Source organism: Barbus barbus (assembly GCF_936440315.1).
Source record: "Barbus barbus genome assembly, chromosome: 45".
Lineage (NCBI taxonomy): Eukaryota > Metazoa > Chordata > Actinopteri > Cypriniformes > Cyprinidae > Barbus > Barbus barbus.
This window is the reverse complement of record NC_136723.1, coordinates 20,600,115-20,618,350: the sequence shown is the minus strand read 5'-3', so window position 1 is coordinate 20,618,350 and position 18,236 is coordinate 20,600,115. Positions and strand designations below refer to the sequence as shown.

The 18,236-nt window shown below is 40.5% G+C and overlaps 1 protein-coding gene across 1 annotated transcript in view; it reads left to right on the top strand.

Annotated features, from left to right (window-relative positions):
* LOC306863961 (transcription factor 7-like 1-A) overlaps positions 1-18,236 on the top strand; it is a 30,415-nt gene that overhangs the window by 5,432 nt on the left and 6,747 nt on the right. Inside the window, exons 4-5 of the mRNA XM_079407589.1 lie at positions 12,482-12,565; positions 18,028-18,163. Coding sequence (XP_079263715.1) covers positions 12,482-12,565; positions 18,028-18,163 — 220 coding nt within the window. The remainder of the gene's footprint in view (positions 1-12,481; positions 12,566-18,027; positions 18,164-18,236) is intronic.

Sequence of the window (18,236 nt, the reverse complement as noted above, 5' to 3'; positions counted from 1 at the left end):
GCTGGCAGTGGTCAGCGCTCATCAAAACCCACTTCATGTTCGCTTGTATGTCCTGCAGTGAAATTCACCCCCACCTCCCCATTTTGGTCACAAAAAACAGTGAGCTCTCGCTCAGAGCTGCATACTGACTTTATGCATCACTCCATGCTAATAAAACTTGATTGTGCCGGGGATGAAGTTTAAGGGGGTGGGGGGGCTTCAGGCTTCATCAGTCTGGTATTTTTAACAGCTGTTTTCAGTTATTACCTCGCAGTCAGAGCTTCCTGGGGCCTCGGGAGGGGGAGGGAGGGAGCGAGCGGTGTGCAGGGGGGTAGTTAGGGGTGAAGCATGATGGGAAAGAAACGAAGCAAGCTGTGGGGATGAGGGTGCCAGGTGGGTGAGAAAGTGGGCTTTCGGCCAAGAAGTGTGTGTGTGTGTGTGCATCCTGTTGGCTTAGTTGGAGCACGTGAATGCTGCGATAACGCGTTATCTCATCGCAGCTCTCTACGGTCTCACATGGCCTTGTTGTGCCCGCTGCTTCATGCCAGGCTGAAAAGGCCACGGGAGATCTGATATCTGCAGCATCAGGATTTTCTTGTAGGGTGAGGTGTACTTTCAGCTAAGTTCTTATGTGATCAGTTGCTTATGATATGGTTATCGTGGCTTGCTTTTAATTACTGCTCTCTTTCCCTTCCTAATGTTACCTTTAGCACAAAGAATGCATGTCTTCTGACTTACGAAACCTGATAAAAAAAGACAGTGGCTGATATGGAGTTTTTAAGGGCCAATTCCAACACTGGCATGCTTTGTGAAATTCAACTTGCGTAGTTGGAAGCATCTGCATTCACATATTTGCCTAAAGTATGCTTCTGGCCTTATTTTATTAACTTTTTGGTTGCACAATATATGTTGGTGTCATATTGGTTATCATTATATAATTTATCATTTTTATAAATATTTGCCGATATTGTATATTTAATAGTGCATGCTCATGTGTCTTTTTACTTTTCGACTAACATCATCTAATGCTCACTTAAAGTTAATTTAAAGAAATACTAATAACAGTGTTAAATTTAATCTTTAACAAATCTCAAAATAAATATCCATTTTCATTCCATATTCATATTCAAATTCCTAAAATCACTTGTAGCATTTAAATATTGATTTTAGTGTTTATTTAATTTATTTAGTATCACCTGAACACATTTTAAAATGTTTTGTTTTGTATTAAGTTGAAATGTCTTGTATAATTTTGTAAATTGTAATCTTGTTGCTGATACAGCGTAAAGCCAGTACTTTTTTTAAATTTTTTTTAACAAAATTGAAAAGGATTTTATTTTCAGCCATGTATTGTTTATAACCCGTAATATAAAAATAATTATGAGCATTTTAATATGAGTGGAATGTAGGGGTTGGCGATATGGAAAAAATATCACATCACGATTTTTTTTAGAAATATCACGATTCACGATTTTAGCACAATTCTTTGTCATTTTGGTTTTACAAGTTGTCTGAGCATTACAGCCAAACTAGAAAGACAAAGCCTTCCAAGGTAACAAAAAACAACAAAAAAAGATACGGCAGATATTTAGGCCAAAGTGGGCGAAGATAAAAAAAAATCTGTCATTATTTTATCTTTCTTATTAAAAAATAAGAACAAAGATACACATTACAAATACACATAATATACAAATAAAACAAACAGTGCTTTATTTTCAGGTACAATAGGTGTATTTAGCAGAGCATTCAATGAAATTGAACAAATATAAAAATACTACACTACATAGACTGATTAGGGAAGTCGTGGCCTAATGGTTAGAGAGTCGGACTCATAATCCAAAGGTTGCGGGTTCAAGTCTCGGGCCGGCAGGGATTGTAGGTGGGGTGAGTGAATGTCCAGCGCTCTCTCCACCCTCAATACCACGACTGAGGTGCCCTTGAGCAAGGCACTGAACCCACAACTGCTCCCCGGGCGCCGCAGCATAAATGGCTGCCCACTGCTCCGGGTGTGTGTTCACGGTGTGTGTGTGTTCACAGCTGTGTGTGTGCACGTTGGATGGGTTAAATGCAGAGCACGAATTCCGAGTATGGGTCACCATACTTGGCAGTATGTCACTTCACTTCACTTAAAGCAACTGTATTAAAGTTTTTCAGTCAAGAATAGTGAGTGATTTTTCTCTTTGCGTTTTGTTGTTTTGTTAACGTTAAAGGAATAGTTCCCCCCAAAATAAATTTTCTGTCATCTGTCTGTCAATTCTGTCATAATGTTTGACTTTTATACCATCATTTACTCAAAAGTTGTTTTAAACCTGAATGAGTTTCTTTCTTCTGCTGAACATAAATGCTAGTTTGAAGAAGGTGGAAAACCAAACAGTTGCTGGTCCACAGTGACTTCCATAGGATTTTTCTTTCCTACTATCAAATTCAGTGTGGACCAGCAACTGTTTGGTTACCCTCATTCTTCAAAATATCTTATTTTGGGTTCAGCACAAGAAATTAATAGAGGTTTGGGACAACATGTGAGTGAGTAAATAATGACAGAAATAAAATTTTAGGGTGAACTATCCCTTTAATGACAGTCGACAGCATGTTTAGTGTCCTGTCCCTTTAAGACCAGCACGCATCTAATATACAGGCACGAATTCGTTTCTCTCTTAACTATTTACTTCCATCTTAGAGATAACCAACTAAGACTGTATATAAACCTTGTGTGTTTTGACATTATTAGCGCAAAAGATAAGTTAGTTGCGCTGTTAGACAGGCTTTTTAGTGCACGTGCTTCAGGTGAATGCGCTCAGAAAAAGCGCATGTCAGACCAGCGTGTGAATGAAACATTTAACCAGCAAGGCTTATGTGCAAATAATGTACTTTTGCGATCGCGAATAAGTGCAGTGTCCTGTCAGAGTAACTCTACTGCTGTATGTCCTGTTGTACAGTATATAGAGACGGAGACCAGAACTGTATTTGACATAATGTGCACTGCAGCACGATACTACGATACGTCTTCAAAAGCAGATTGTGGAGACATTTGTATCGTCCACGATCAAAAATCGTCATATCGCACACCTCTAGTGGAATGCCATTATTAGTACTTGACCGTGCTTGCTGGTGGATGGATTGACACTAAAGTGTTGAATTTTTTTTTTTAGATTTACTAGTATCGACTTGACTTCCAAACACTGAAGGGCGTTGCTGGCATTAGCCGTGAGTGTATGTATTATTGTGATGGTGTCAGCCGTAAGCTTCGCCCATATTGAGCGCCTTTCCCAATCTTAAGGAGTCATCGGTGGAGAAGCTCTTTGTGGGCAGGGGCTTGGGGGTGGGCAGGCGGCCCCGATTCTCGTGTGAAATGAGGGATGTTCTATAGTGACTCTTGGCCGAGGCGGCAGGGAGTGTATGGGAGCTTTTATGAATAGGGGCCTTTCAGTCGTTCAGTATGGCTCTGAAAGGCTAAACAAAAGCCTAGAGGGTGGCGACTGAGAGCTACACGGTAGATCCACAAAACACTTCACTTTGCAACGGCGTAGTCGTAATCCCTAAGACATCAGCCATTCCAAACGTACGCATTCAAGAAATGTCACATAAACAAAGTGGACGGCTGACAAATCTTCGAGAAGTTTAACGCCATAATTGGCGTTCAATTGGCCAGGCTTATGGTTGTCAAAATGCTGGATTTGATGTCAGTCTGGGAGTCTTATTCAAACACTATGGCTGCTGAAATTTTGTGGGAAGTTGTTTCCCTGGATCCTAAATGGAGATGGGTAGTTTTTCCATGCGTTTGACAGTGAGATACATCTTCACATTGTTTCAGTTAGGGGTGAGAGGTCAAGGTTCACAGCCTGTTGACGTGATTCACAGTTGAGTGGGCACCAGAGTTCCCAGATTCCAGTAGGGGGGTCGTCGATGCGCTCCGGGCCTGGCAGCTTTTCCCCTCCCTTTCCCTTCTAAACTCTCCATTAGGATTCACTCAAAGCTGTCAGACAACATGTAGCGTAAAAATAAAACTGTCTTGCGCACACCCTGCCGCTCACTTCCTCTCAAAAACGATGGTGCGTGGCGTGATGATTAATTAGAAAAGAAGAACAAAACAAAACCTTGCTCCAGTTCTTTTGGCTCCAGACATTCATTGGTCCACTGCAGTTTGGCTCATTCAGATTGGTGGAGTGGAAGTGACATAACCACTGGCACAAAAGAGCAGCCGTGTGATTGGAGGAGAATGCGTATTGTGTGCTGTTGGGGGGTCCGTCACAGACACGGCGCTTCTACAGCTCTCACTCTGACCACAAGTTTGAGAGCGGTTCCATTGTCACATGACATGTTCACACTGGACCACAAGCTTTTGTGTGTGTGCATGCTTTTTTGTTTGTATGTGAGAGTGTATGTCTTATCCAGCTGGGCCTTGTCGGTTAGGGCATGGGCCGCCCCTCCCCGCGCACAGCTGCAGTTTGGACCCAGAGGTGTAGTTGAGGGCTTGTGAAAACCCCCTGAGCCTTCCTCATTTCTCCAGATGAGTACCTCATTGTAATCGACTGAACAGGAGTGCACTTTTTTTCCTTCTCTGGACTTTTTACTTTCGTTTTACTTATAAACTTGTCGACCAAAACTCGTTCTCTGTTTTAGCTTTCTTATAAACTCTTCAAAAAAAAGTGATTTCCATTTCAACAGTTACAAGTTTTGGTTGACAACATTTTTGGTTGACAAGTTAGGGGATATAACCTTTGTTTAACAGATTTTCCCAGTATGTAACATTTCTAATCGTTAATTTCTTAAAAACTTGTCATAAGTGGTTACCTTTCTGACCGTTACATCCTCTACCTTTGCTGGTGTTGTAGACAAACAAAACTCGTACTCCACTCTGGGTTTCTTATAACCTCGTTGACATTGGTGACACAGCAGTTGGAATGGTTACCAGGTGCTTCCAGTTGGGGTTGTGAAAAATGTTGATAAAGTTGTAACTTAGACCTCTGGTAACTTTTCCAACAGTTGCATCTTCTAACTGTTAGAACTTTGGTAACTTTAACGTCCTCTAACTGTTAGAACTTTGGTACTTTTAGAACTCTGGTTATCTTTTCCAATGGTTACACCCTCTAACTGTTAAAACTGTTGGAAAAGAAGTAACTGTTGGAAAGGTTATTACTTTTTACAAGATTATAAGTAACCCAAAATGAAGAATGCATTTTTGTTGACTACAGTGTCACAAATTATGGCATATAAATGTTTGAAAGTTTTATGGACGGACTGTAGGAAATGTTTCAAACTTTAACTTTTTCAACAATAATGTCCCCTAATTTTATTGATGCTGCACACAACCAAAACTTGGGTCGTTTTGGGTTTCTTATAGACTTGTTGAAAGTGGTCACCTTTCTAATAATTATGTCCTTTACCTTTGTTGACGTTGCACTCCTCAGTTAGTGGAAATTAGTGACGTGGCATTTGCAATAGTTAACAAGATCGGGTTTATAAGAAACTCAATATAGAGAATGAGTTTTGGTTGATGTAAAATGTCAAAGTTTGCATTGTCGTCAGCCACAACTCTTCTTCCTCTTGGTAACACTGCAATATGACGCGCATGTATGCAATATGACAATATTGACAATATGACAACCCATGCGCCAGTTAGTGAGTTGTTTAGGTTTTATACTGTACTCTTGCGATTGTAAACAATTCCTAGCATCACATCTTGCTCTCTCTGAAACACTCCCACAGTTTGTCACGGCCAATGTCGATGGTGCATTCCCCTAGCCGCCCGGCTCCTAGACCCAACCTTGTGAAAAACCACACAAACACGCTGTGTGTACTTTAGAACTGGTTACAGCTGCAAGCAGTGAAATCTGGATTCTGTTAGCCCATGCAGTGATTTATAAATTGTTTCTCAGGCCATAAATTCCCACTATAATTGCACTCCAAGCCCCCTTCCATTCTCCTCACTCTTTCTCTCCCCCCTTCTTTCCCTCTCCATCTTTCACTCCTTCACCTCCTGCGCTTCCAGACACACACACGCTCCGGCGGTACGTGGTCCGGCACTAATTGTTTGCAGGAGGGAACTGGTTTGACAAGACAGAAAGATTTTGAAATTAGGCAGGGCGGTCACAGTTGTGAGTCAGGGCCGTACGTCGCAGGTACGGTGTGTCATGCCTCCATATCGCCCCCCTGGACTGTTATTGCACAATAGCAGTTGTTAAAGATAACACTTTAGCCATTTAGTGCAATTTTGCAAAAATTTGCATTATTTCCTCTCCTGCATTTAATTGCAGTGATTTGTTTTTTTTGTTTGTTTTTTTTTTATGTGAATTTCGCTCCCCCAGGCCTCTCTGTGGTAGATTCAAGTTTTATACTTAACAGCCAACAGGTTATAGAAAATAACCCTGTTTATTTGTTGTGCCTCAAGTTCTCCATATGGAGGAAAGCTTGTCAACAAATCTGCTTTAAACGAACAAAACTGCAGTGGCTGCTGTTTAAAGATTTCCAGTTCTGTTGCAATCGGGTGACATGATTTTTTTGTGCTTTTGACGCTGGTTAGACTTGTGTTTTAGCAGGAGGGGTATATTGGGAAAGGGGTGAAGTTTGTGTGTGTGTGTGTGTGTGTGTGCTGGGGGGTGGGGGGTAGTCTACCAAGAGAACACAATAAGCTCTTTGTCTTCATTATGCACTTAGCATTTGAGAAAAGGATGAAGGTTTCTTCATTTTACTTTATCTTCAACTGTCTTTAGGACCAATGCACCACATTTGGAGATCTCATTTTAGATGCATATGCTACATATCACATCACATTCAAATACTTTCAGCCTGCATTATAGTTGGTCATTTTATTTCTATTATTATTATTATTATTGCAAAATATAGTTATCATCATAAGTTGGATGCCTACAAAGTTGTAGATTACTATAGCTAGCACTTTTGGGTTATAAAGTGGCTTTATCCCTCTTGGCTGCTTGTGGGTTAACAAGCCCAGGCTGTTCATCGTAAACCTGGGTATAGTTTGGGCTGCAGTATTGTAACCAGATCCCGAAATACTGGAAACCGCATAACTGACTTGTAATTGACTTTAAGGAGGGTGGCTGCATTTCGCCTTTGCAGAAAAACAGAGCTCCCAACAGACAGCTTATTACTTTCTCGTGGTCGTAATTATGTGTTGGGTTTTATTTGACCTACTGTTTTGTTCTGTGCCACAATAACACTCTTATTCCTCGCGTTGTCAAGGTTTGTGCTTTTCTCTTGAAATTATTAAAAAGAAATAAATGCATTGTGTATTTGAAGTAAATTTCATGAACAAATTTTATTTTAGCTCGTCCGTCCAAAGTGTTTTTGTGATCAGAAACTGAAGGTGTCTCCCAAAGGTAGTCCCTTTTTTTCTTCTTCTGCAACCGGACGGTTGGTGAATGCAAACTTGGTCTCTGTTGCTGTCCCTAAATGAGCCACATTGCCATGGAAACCCCTGGTCTCCGGATGGCTGACCTCTGAACCAGTTCTTTAAGTAGGCTGTGAATGGAGGGAGTAGTGTTATCAGTGAGGTCACAATAGTATCCATGGGAACTCGGAGAGCAACTGTCAGTCATGAGTCTTTCCTGTTAAGGCTGAAGCCCGGTTCTGTGTGGAAGCCACTGGCTTGATGAAAAGAGGCACTTTAACGCAGCTAATGTAGGCAGGTCAGCCAGCGCCACTGAACTACAGGAACAAACCACAAATAAGTGCTTCATTGCATTAGGATGATTTGCGCTTGGATTGGCTTTATAAGCGATCCATGCACTGAATTTCGGCCTAAATTTTCAATACCAATAACAGATAATTTAACGGATTATAATTGGAATAGAAAAATAGGATACTGTTTAAATTCTACAATATTTAAGAGTTGATATTTAATTAAAAACTATTAACTGTATGATCATTATTGTAACTAATATTTGTGTTTATAATGTTTTTATTAATGTTTATTAATCTTTAAGTCAATCTAGAATTTACATTCTTTAAATAAAATATCATTATTATTAAAGATGCACAATATAATTAAGCCAAGATAATAATAATTATTATCATTATCAGAATATATTATTCAGTTTACTCAGGCTGATTTTTGATAATGTAAGGGTTTGTTGTATTGTTAAATAATAATAAGAGATCTTAAATATTAAATAAAGTTGATGACACCAATTTTTTTTATAATTCAATATTTGTTTTCATAATTTCTAGTTTCTATAATGCCGTGGCTGTTTATAAGGTTTGGATCCAATTCCTGAAACAAAATTAGAGTCTGCTGATCCATTGTACCTAAAAGTTCCCAGAAACTTGTTGAATTACTTCCCAATGTGATCGGTGGATGAATAGGTGATTTGTTGGTTAAATTTCTGCAGTCCATCTGCTTATTGTTCCTATAATAAGATAAGTCCGCTTTAATGAGCTTCTCCTCCTCTTCTGAGTTTAATTTCTTAAATCAGACTTCATAATTACTTCATATTTTGCTTTTGTTGTTCAAATCTTTTGTTGTCCCATCTAGCTCTCTCATTCATATTTGGAGGCAGTTGAGAATTCCTGTCCTTTCCCCGCAAATTAATTTCTAATTAGCACAGATAGGGGTGAGGTTTGCCTAAGAATTGTTTACTTAATTATCGGAAACTCTCGCAGCTCTTAAACAAACAATAGGCCTGAATGCCAACCTGCGGTGAGGGAGGGCTAGAATCTACCGCCTCTATTGTCTTTCCCTCTGGCGGCAGTGAAAAGAGCAGCGAGAGGTGTCGCTTGCATAAATAAATGAGTCAGGTGATGTCAGACCCCTCTGGCCGCATCAGGACACTGCCCTATAGGCATACATGCACGTAATCCAGAGTCTTTTGTCTGGCTTAACTGTTCTGATGCTGAGATGTAATGGGTTCTTTTGTGTGCCACCAGCTTTCTGCTCCATTCTAGTGGAGGGTGTGTGTGGAAATATCGGGGAGAAATGTAGGCCATGCTTTGAATGATTGACATGACCTACTTGGCTCCGCCCCACTCCGGATTTGTTTTTTCTTTCCCTTTTTCCAAGAACGTTGTTCTATTTTGTGGAAGCGCTTGCGGTTTGAGGTGCAGCGTTTAAAATCTCCGCTATCCTGAACGAAACTGCGGTTGCAGCAACACATGTTGATGCTTCCAGATATCTCCTTAAAGAGGTGTCTTCTTCGGTTTGTTTTGACAGAGGGCTTCATTTCGTCTAGTATATGACTGTCAGGATTGATATTTGTAAAGTTTTAAATTGTCATAATCCTGTTAAAGATCCCATCGTCTTCGCTCAGCTGCGCAGAAAGCATTTAAGCAGCGTTTCAATCTTTCTCTGTGACCTCTTGACATCAGGTAGACAGCTACAAACTCACCAATTCAATATTTGTTTTCATAATTCAGTAGGCTATGTTTTGAATGTTTAATATGCACCATATTTTATTTTAATATCAGCCAGATAGATTAATCTTCTGATATTTGGCCATTTTAGGTTTATTGGTATCAAGAATAATTTTTTTTTTTTATATTATTTAATTTTTTTAATTTTATTATTGATATTTGGCCATTTTAAGATTGTGTGAATATTAAGAATAAATGGTTTTTGCTTGCATTTTTTGTTTCTGTGAATGTCAGTACTAAGTAAATTTGAATATGCATACAATTTAAAAATGCAATACAATTAAAAAAAATCTAATTTACTCTAAATTTAGTTATATTATGTTGGCCGTCTTGTTCTCTAAATGTTGCTATCAGTCTGTAAAACCCTGGTTGGTTGATCACATATTTTCAGTTTGCAGAAAAAACATTGCCTTTTTGTGGTTGTGATTAGGTTTTCTTATGTAATATGTGTTTGTATGTATTTTTGTTGATTTTCTTGGTGAAGCTTTGATTTACTATAGCAGGTAGTCGCTGAAATTTGACATGCATTTTTGAGAGTTTCGTGTCTTCGCACCATTTCTTTTCTCTTCTCAACATGAAGTCAATGTTACATATTGCTAAGCATCTGCTCCTTGAGTTATGGCTTTCAAATACTAATCCCCAGACCTCAAGACTGTTTACTTTGGCCGATCTCCCTTTGTGTCTCCAGAAAAGCAGGGCACAGGTCCCTGCAGCCCGGTAGTCTGTGAGTTTGTGTGGGAAGGTTGAGATTGTATTTCAAGATAATATGTTAAGTTTTCAGTCAGGTGATGGCGCTTATGATTAGGAATGTAGATTTCCATTTTTCAGTCATCCGTCCACTTTAACTACAGCTGCAAATACCAGAAACAGGGTAAGGCCTTCCGACAAGAACTAGACGTTCCTCAGAGTGGTTCCTCTCAAAAACCATTCACAGGTGCCCTCTGAAAGCCAACCACAGACTTAAAGGGATATTCACCTGAATATTCAAATTGTCATTCTTTACTCGCCCTCATATCAAACCTGCATGACTGGCTTTCTTCAGTGGAGCACAAAAGAAGATATTTTGAGATGTTGCTTGGACCTCAACATTCGTCAAAATAACTTTGTTCCACAGAAGAAAGAAATTCATACAGGTTTTGGTGAACTGTCCCTTTAAGCACATTAATTTTGGCTGTCTGGCCAAATTAGATGTTTAAATTGCGACTGTCGTTTATCAACTCTACTACAGACAACGGAAGGTGAAAGTGAACCCAACATCTTTAATAAACAGGGCACAAGGCCTCGGCTCATCCTGCCAGCTGTAAGGAAACTGTACCAGTCCCTGTTCATAAACTACTTTTGTTTTCCGCACCACCAAACCCAGCAACCCCGTCCACCGGACCATAATGTATTTTCCATTTTTAGCCCACAGTCTTATCCAAACTTCCTCACAACAATTCCGCTGGTGATGAACGAAGTTTAAAGGGAGAAACAAAGCCTTATTAACCCCAAATGTGCCATGAAGTTTGATGTTAGAACATGTTTGGGTTACGCAAGATGAGATTTTGTTGTTTTAGTATTGCAGGGTTGGACAATGTACAACATATGCCTATACAAGGGTTTATACCATTTTGGTATTGCTAGTTAGTGTTGACTATGTGTGCCTATCATTGACTATTTTACATGACTGTGATGCAGTTGTTGCCAAATGTATTTTTGTAATGAATAATCAGTTTTTGATTTGCATCCATTACATTTAAATATACAAAATGCAATTATGTAAGTATTTAATTTACTGGATTATTCAAAAATTGGCATTTAGGCGTGTTTTTTTGAATATAAAAAACTATTTTATTCATTGCATTTCAGGCAAAAATACCCTTATTTTGATATTCTGTTACCGTGATTATAAGATTTTGATCATATAGCCCACCCGTAGTATATATGCTTGGACATTGATGTATAAGGATTTGTCTACATTTATGTTGTCCCTTAACTATAAATTTGGTTTGTGAAAAGAGTTCTTGAGGTATATATGTTCAGATGCTTTCAGCCCCTAGACTCAAGAGCTTAGATACAGGAATGATGACTCCACAGGAACATCTGATACGCTTTGACTTCTACACAAACCAGATAACCGAGCCAGGCGGGGAAACTCCGTGAAAGGATAAAAAAAACTAGATTTTATAAATTGCTCCTGAAAATCATAAGCGCTGGATGCGAGGGGCCCCAGAAAAGCTGAAAGGCATCAAGCTTTGACACGCGCGCACTGAGCTACGAGGGCTTTCACAATAAACGTCTCCCCCTGTATAGGAAGTCCAGTCATTCATCACTGTGTGTCTCCTCCATGCTTCTTCTCTCATTGCATACCACTCTCACCCTAACAGCGTCGCTTCTGCGTTCTCCATTGATTTATAAAGGGGCAAAATTAGAGAAAGGCAGATCTCTGTTTCTGCTCCATGCATTCTGTAAGGCCCCTTCCTATTCTCTCAGCGCGTTATGGGACTTCCTCCCAGCTGTTCCTCATACTAACATACACACATATTATCCGTCCATCTGGGCATTTACTATGCTGGGACCTGCATATTTAACTTTCACGTTTTGCCCCCTCCCTTGGGCCTGACTGCTCCTGTCTCAGCCCCCCAAACTGTTCCAGCTAATGCTCCCAAGTGCTAAACAGCGCTCGGAGTTCATCTCCACAGCTTTCAAATGAATTAAGACAAAGAACAGCTGGATTTCTGGAATCTGTGGATGACTCAGAGGTCCATTTAATTGATTTCTTCCATTCCATTTTAAATTAATATTCCAGGTTAAATACAGGTCTACAGAAAAACTTGGGTCAACAACTGTAGCTTCATAAAATTTTCTTCCAAGTGCTTAACATGAGTCTGAATTATTTCCTGTGGCAAACATTTATTTACCTTTTGAGCATTTCTTTAAATGGAAAACTTGACTTTTGACCTGTCTGTTAAAGGTGGAAAAATCTGGTTTTGGTGCCATTTGTTTAGTCAAGACAGACATTCTACTACATCACATTCACTGTATCCATATGAAGCACTTTTAAGTATAATAGAAGTATTTTTGGTTATGCAGTGACATGTAGAAAACCTGGTGTTTGTGTTGATGATTGTTTGACGTTCTCTTTTGTCTCCTGCAGTATCTACAAATGAAATGGCCGCTTCTTGACGTTCCCGGGGCGGCAGCCCTTAAAGACTCCAGATCACCAACGCCAGGGCACTTAGTAAGTCCATCAGCAAATTCATATTCTGTATAGTTTACAATGCAATCAAGAAGGTCTTATGATAAGTTGGGTATAGACTAACCTTGTGTTGTGCTTTTGCATGATATGCATCTTTAGAAAGCAAATGATTTGAAAGGTAACATTTTGATCGGAAACCATTAAACCTACAATTAAAATATTGTAATATATTGGTATTTAACTGAATAGGCTTGTTTAACTTGCCTTAGGAGCAAAGGTACATCAGTGGCCTGCGTAACTTCTTTCGCAATGAACAACCGGAAACATTTTTTCCCACACAAGCATGACTAGCTTTTAGCCGAAACCTGGTTTAGGCAGAGGGATTAAGCTTGTCGTTCTAAGTGTGAACAAGCAGCAGACTTATTTTCATGCCATACACCCCCTCCGGCCACTCATGCGACCCAACTTTTGACCTGCTTCACCCTTTCCAGACACCACGGCGGAGAACCTCAGGAATGCTCGCTCCAAATGGCAGCTAATCCATTCCGGAGACACGTTTTTTTTTTTTTTTTTCACCTTCCAAACATGGAGATTGTCAGCTCAGAACGACTGAGGTTCTGCCACGGTGACAAAGTGATCACTGACTGTGGTCCAAGCTGAAAGATTAAGAGCGTTTGCACAAGAGTTTCCCAAACAGACCTTTGGGTCAGTTCTGTCTAAACGAGAATCCAATTGAAAGTTCTCAGGCCAAAGATTATGATGACCTTATAATAATACTGGTACACTGGGCCTGTTGAGTCTGGTGTTTTGTCTTTATTTCCTTAGCATGTGTTTCATAAAGCACCTATTATCATGCTTGGGGACTCCAGACAGACTGCAAATATGCAGCGGGGGGATTTCAATCCAATTATACAGAGATGAGTTGATCATTGAAGCCTGTTGATGCTGACTTTGTTTTAACACTCAGTATTGTGTAACAGTATTGTTTTGTCCTTACAGAACGTAGAAACACTGAATGCTACTGTTCACCCGTCAGAAAAACAGACTTCGCTTCCTCATTAGATGTTGGCATTGGGGATTAATTTCTGGAATGCAGATCTGGGGGAATCTCTTGTGATCGGAGGATTAATTAGAGTCAGTAAATAATTTAGGTGACATGCTAGAGGGTTTATTGTGTTTCTAATGAATGGCAGGGGCTGTTGAAATCACACCAGGCTGCTGAGAGGGTGTGAGTGACCTGTAGAAACCATTTCTGTGGCTGCACAGATTGGGTCCAGAAGGCACACATGCTAATAGGGTGAGCCAGAGCGGTCCGAAAGGCTCAATTATTCAGGAACCAGGTTTGTTTAGCATTCCATTGGCATCCCTCTGAATGTGTGCAAGGGTGATATTGCAGCACCAAGCCCACCTCTTCACATCGCCTTCCATACAATGCATCTGGACCCGGGCCACATGAATAATACATCAAACCAGAACAGAGGAGCAGGTGATGTGTGAGGCATTGTGGGAACTTCAGACTTGTCAACCCCTTTATAAGCTTTGTGAGATTTGTTTTTTCAGTCAGAATCCTACAAAAAAGTCCTGTAACAGTACCGTGGTTCGTGTATCAAGTAGCAATACTATGGTACTTTGAAATCTACCATGGTACAGTTAGATTCCATATTCATATATATCATGGTACTCTAAGGAACTTAGCATGGTAATGTCCAAAAAACATGGAATTATCGTGATGTTTTCACATGGGGTTATACCATGGTACTACATTAAGAATTTTTTGTAGTCTTTCTGAGAGCCCATACTCAGTCTTCATAGATAGAAAATAAGTTTTATTTCTAGGTAGTTTAACTGAATGTCCTTCAGCTTTTATGTGCATTAGTGCTAGAAAAAATACACGACAGATCAAATTGTAGGCAAAATGATCTCACAGTGATATCACAAGTGCATAACCTGGTTCTTAAAACTCACAGTAAGTCACCATGTTTAGCAAACACTTATATTAGCAACAGCCGATGCAGCAATCGCACTTGGCTTGCCAGTACCTTAGCTGTTGTCTGTCTCGAAAGCATGCCTGCACATTAGGTCTAGTCAAGAAATGATGGTTTAAATAATTTCTAATAAACTAATAAAGTCTTTACTAGGCTTTAGTCATGAGTCCACAAGCTGTTTTCACATTGTTTTCAAAAATCAGATTACAAATGGAAATTCCATTTAAATTGCCTGCTAATAGCATTGACAATTGATGCGTCTCAGTGAAAGCATGATGTTCGTGCTGATGGGAAAAGTGTTGCTTGTTCATGCAAAAACCAAATCATGTGATTTGGGTTTTTCCATTAATGCTGTTGTGGCCTTCATTTACATTGTCTGGTAAAGTGTGAGGATGAAAATCTATGTGAAACCAGATGCAGATTGCTAAAAACCCAGAAAATAATTCTTAATAGAGATGCTAAAATTAAATTATGTATCTGTAAACGGAGATGGTGATAATTGTAAATTACACCCCATTGTTAGGGATCGTACTGTTTGGCTCATACTGCTAGTTTTGGATTGTCCTTTCCTCACTATTATCCTTCATTTGAATCTGTATTTAGCCTCTCATTCTTCCACTGCTAAAGCAGTTCATTGTGTCTTGATCCCTCTTGCTCAAACGCCTGTTTGCTCAGTAACTCAAGAAAGAGATGGAGGAGGTGAAGCCAAAAGAAGAAGAAAAAACAACAGGCCACATTTGCTTCTTACTCCACAATGTGCTTGTTTTAGCAGTGCTCCAGTTTTAACAGCTCCATGTGGTGGCACCAGAAATCGTCTTTGGGTGTGTTCCTTTACTAGCAGGCGGAGAAGAGCAACAGATTAATCAGCAGGTGTAGAGCGCTGACCCCGCACTTTGTTTTGTACAGTTGTGACTTTTGGCATTTCAAATGGCTACAACACCTCCTTGTGGAGAGTCACTCCAAAGAACTAAAAGAAAACTGTTCAAAGAAGTACAATGTTTGGCTAACTGTGGTTCTGAGTGTCTCATAAAATAATGGCCATGGAATGAAATACTGACCTAGCACAATTGGTAAATATGTGTTTGAGAACTCTAGACTCCATGTAATTTAACTATGATACAAAAGGTGGAACAATGTTTACACAATGACTCACTTTTTCTGTTTGGCAAGGTATTTTGTCAGCTGTTTTTCACTGTTGTGTTGGTCAGGCATCTTCTCCTCCTACAGACCAACTTACAAAAGTGGATTTAGGGAGATTTATCAGGCTTTGCCCTTGATGAACTACAGGAGTTGTTTGAACAAAAGGTAAAAAGATCCGGGTACTTGTTGACAGACCACAATTGAAGAAGAACCCAGTTCTGCCATCTAAAGGTGGATTCCTGCATATTGCAACCTGAAGGGTTGACTTGAGAAAGTGTTGGTTTTATGCCATTGTCCTTATGTTACCAAACCCAGTGACTCAGCTTGCATATGTTTTCAACCCTGGCCATACTGTGTTTTTCCCCCGAGTCCTTCATTTAGGACTTAAGTGTTAATCTGGTGGACACTTCCTTTCTTCTAGTTGTAAAGAGCCCACTCAAACAACAAACAGGAGGACTCTACTATCAAGTGTTGATATGGATCCTTGGGATGTTTGGAGTCGGCTGGTCCAATCCAGTCTGCTTGTAAGGGGGGCGAGGGGCCCAGTCTGGTGGCAGTCTACACTTGGGGATGTTGGTGTCGAAGGCAAAACGGCTGGCGTGTTGACACAGCAGGGATTCTTGGCAGTTGACCCGCGAGAGAGAGACCATAAGCCTCAACCGCTAATATCATAGTGCAGTGGGCAAACACGATCTTAGAGGAACAGTGCAAGTTGTCCTCTACCTTACTTTCTCAATCAACCTACTGACAGATCTTTAAAACAATCCTTTGCACCTTGCAGGGTTTCCAAACGTCAGGCTCAACTTGTCTCGGCTAATGCAATGCTAAATTATGTACAAACGCAGAGACAGACAGTCAGACAGATAGATGGAATGAGAAAGGCAAGGAATAGAGAGGCAACCCAGAGATCTGGATGTGTTTGGACTGTGGGAAACGAGAGCCAGTCTTGTCTCAATGCAAGCCTTGTTCATGTTCAGAGAGTGCTGGTTGGAGCAGAGGTCAAACCCACTGCCTACATAGAGGTGGGGGGAAGGTTAGCATGGAGGAAACAAGACGGCATTCTCCACTTTAGCTCCCTTGTGACGTCCTGAGCCAACAAGAACCCCATTCAATCTACGGCTCACCACCTTGCATTGGCTTGTATACACATCACAGCAGTGCTGCTTCTGATATTATTATAGTCCTACTGGTATATTTATGTGGTCAGGGTTCTGGACGTATGCTAGTAAATTAGTTCACTGACAAGCCACGCGATATCGCGTTCAATATCGCAGATTAATCACATTCAATTATGAACGCGATATCGCGTAGCTTGTCAGTGAACTACGGCTCTGTGTATTAACTGCCGCTCCATTTGAAAACAGGTGATGGAGATTTACCGCATGCGATTAATTGCACAGCCCTACCTCCAACTTCAGTTAACTATGTGCTAAAAATTATGAGTTATTATTGAGGTAAACATGTCGAGAGTTTACCTCACTTTAACTACAGCAAGATTCTCTTCAGACTGCTGGTACGTCATTATGTTGTTTGTCTTGAAAGAGAAAACTGTGAAGAGATTTGCTAATGCTCACTGTAATGTGCCCCTTGCTGGAACTCTTAGAATGTGAAACATGGAATTGAGCTTGCTATGCTTAGTATTTGCATTCATGTACTTGCAACACTCGAAGCTAATATGCCACATTAGCCTAGCTCTGGGGTAGCCAACCCTGCTCCTGGAGGGTTGCCTTCCTGCAGACTTCAGTTCCAATTTTGCTCCAGCAAGATTTTAAGTAATCCTGGAGACCCAGATTAGCTTCTTAAGGTGCGTTTATTTGGAGTTGGTGCTAAACTCTGCAGAATGGTAGCTTTTCCAAGAGTGGGCTTGCCTGTTGGTTTCCAAAATTGTGCTGCCTTAGCAATCTCAAAAGTTGTCCTGATCTGTTAAACTATTTCCACTTTTCCAAGAGAAGAACTGAGGTGCCACCTTTGGCTGCCTCTTGTGGCAGGTGTAGTAAACAAGATCTCTGCCACTTCCCTTCACATGTCAGGCCTGTGCTTGCGTCAATTATGGCGAGTGGCAGCTGAAAACATCTTTCTCTTGTTGCTAGTATGCTACACGAGGGAAATGCCTGCTAAGGGGGTTAGGTGTGATTTCTCCCACCCTCCATGCAGCCGGTCAAATGCCCAACTGGTGTTTATTTTCCTTTGGGAGAAATGGGGAAAAGTAAACTCTGCTGCCGAGACCCATTGTTCTTTAAAACTCGCTGGCGCCGTTCACGAGTAATGAGGCCTAATGGCTATTTTCTTCTTTGCAGTTGGCTTTTTGGTTGTTTAAACATGCACTTATTTCATTCCCCCCCTCCCTCACCTCTTTCTTGTTCTCATTTTGTTTTTCAGTCCAATAAGGTTCCAGTGGTACAACACCCCCATCATGTTCATCCCCTTACGCCGCTGATTACCTACAGCAATGAACACTTCTCCCCTGGGACGCCTCCCTCTCATCTCTCGCCAGAAATTCTTGACCCAAAGACAGGTAAGTGCCACCAACAGCAATTCAGATGCATTTGCTAAAGCTTTGAGAAAGTAGTACGATCTAGAAATGCTGA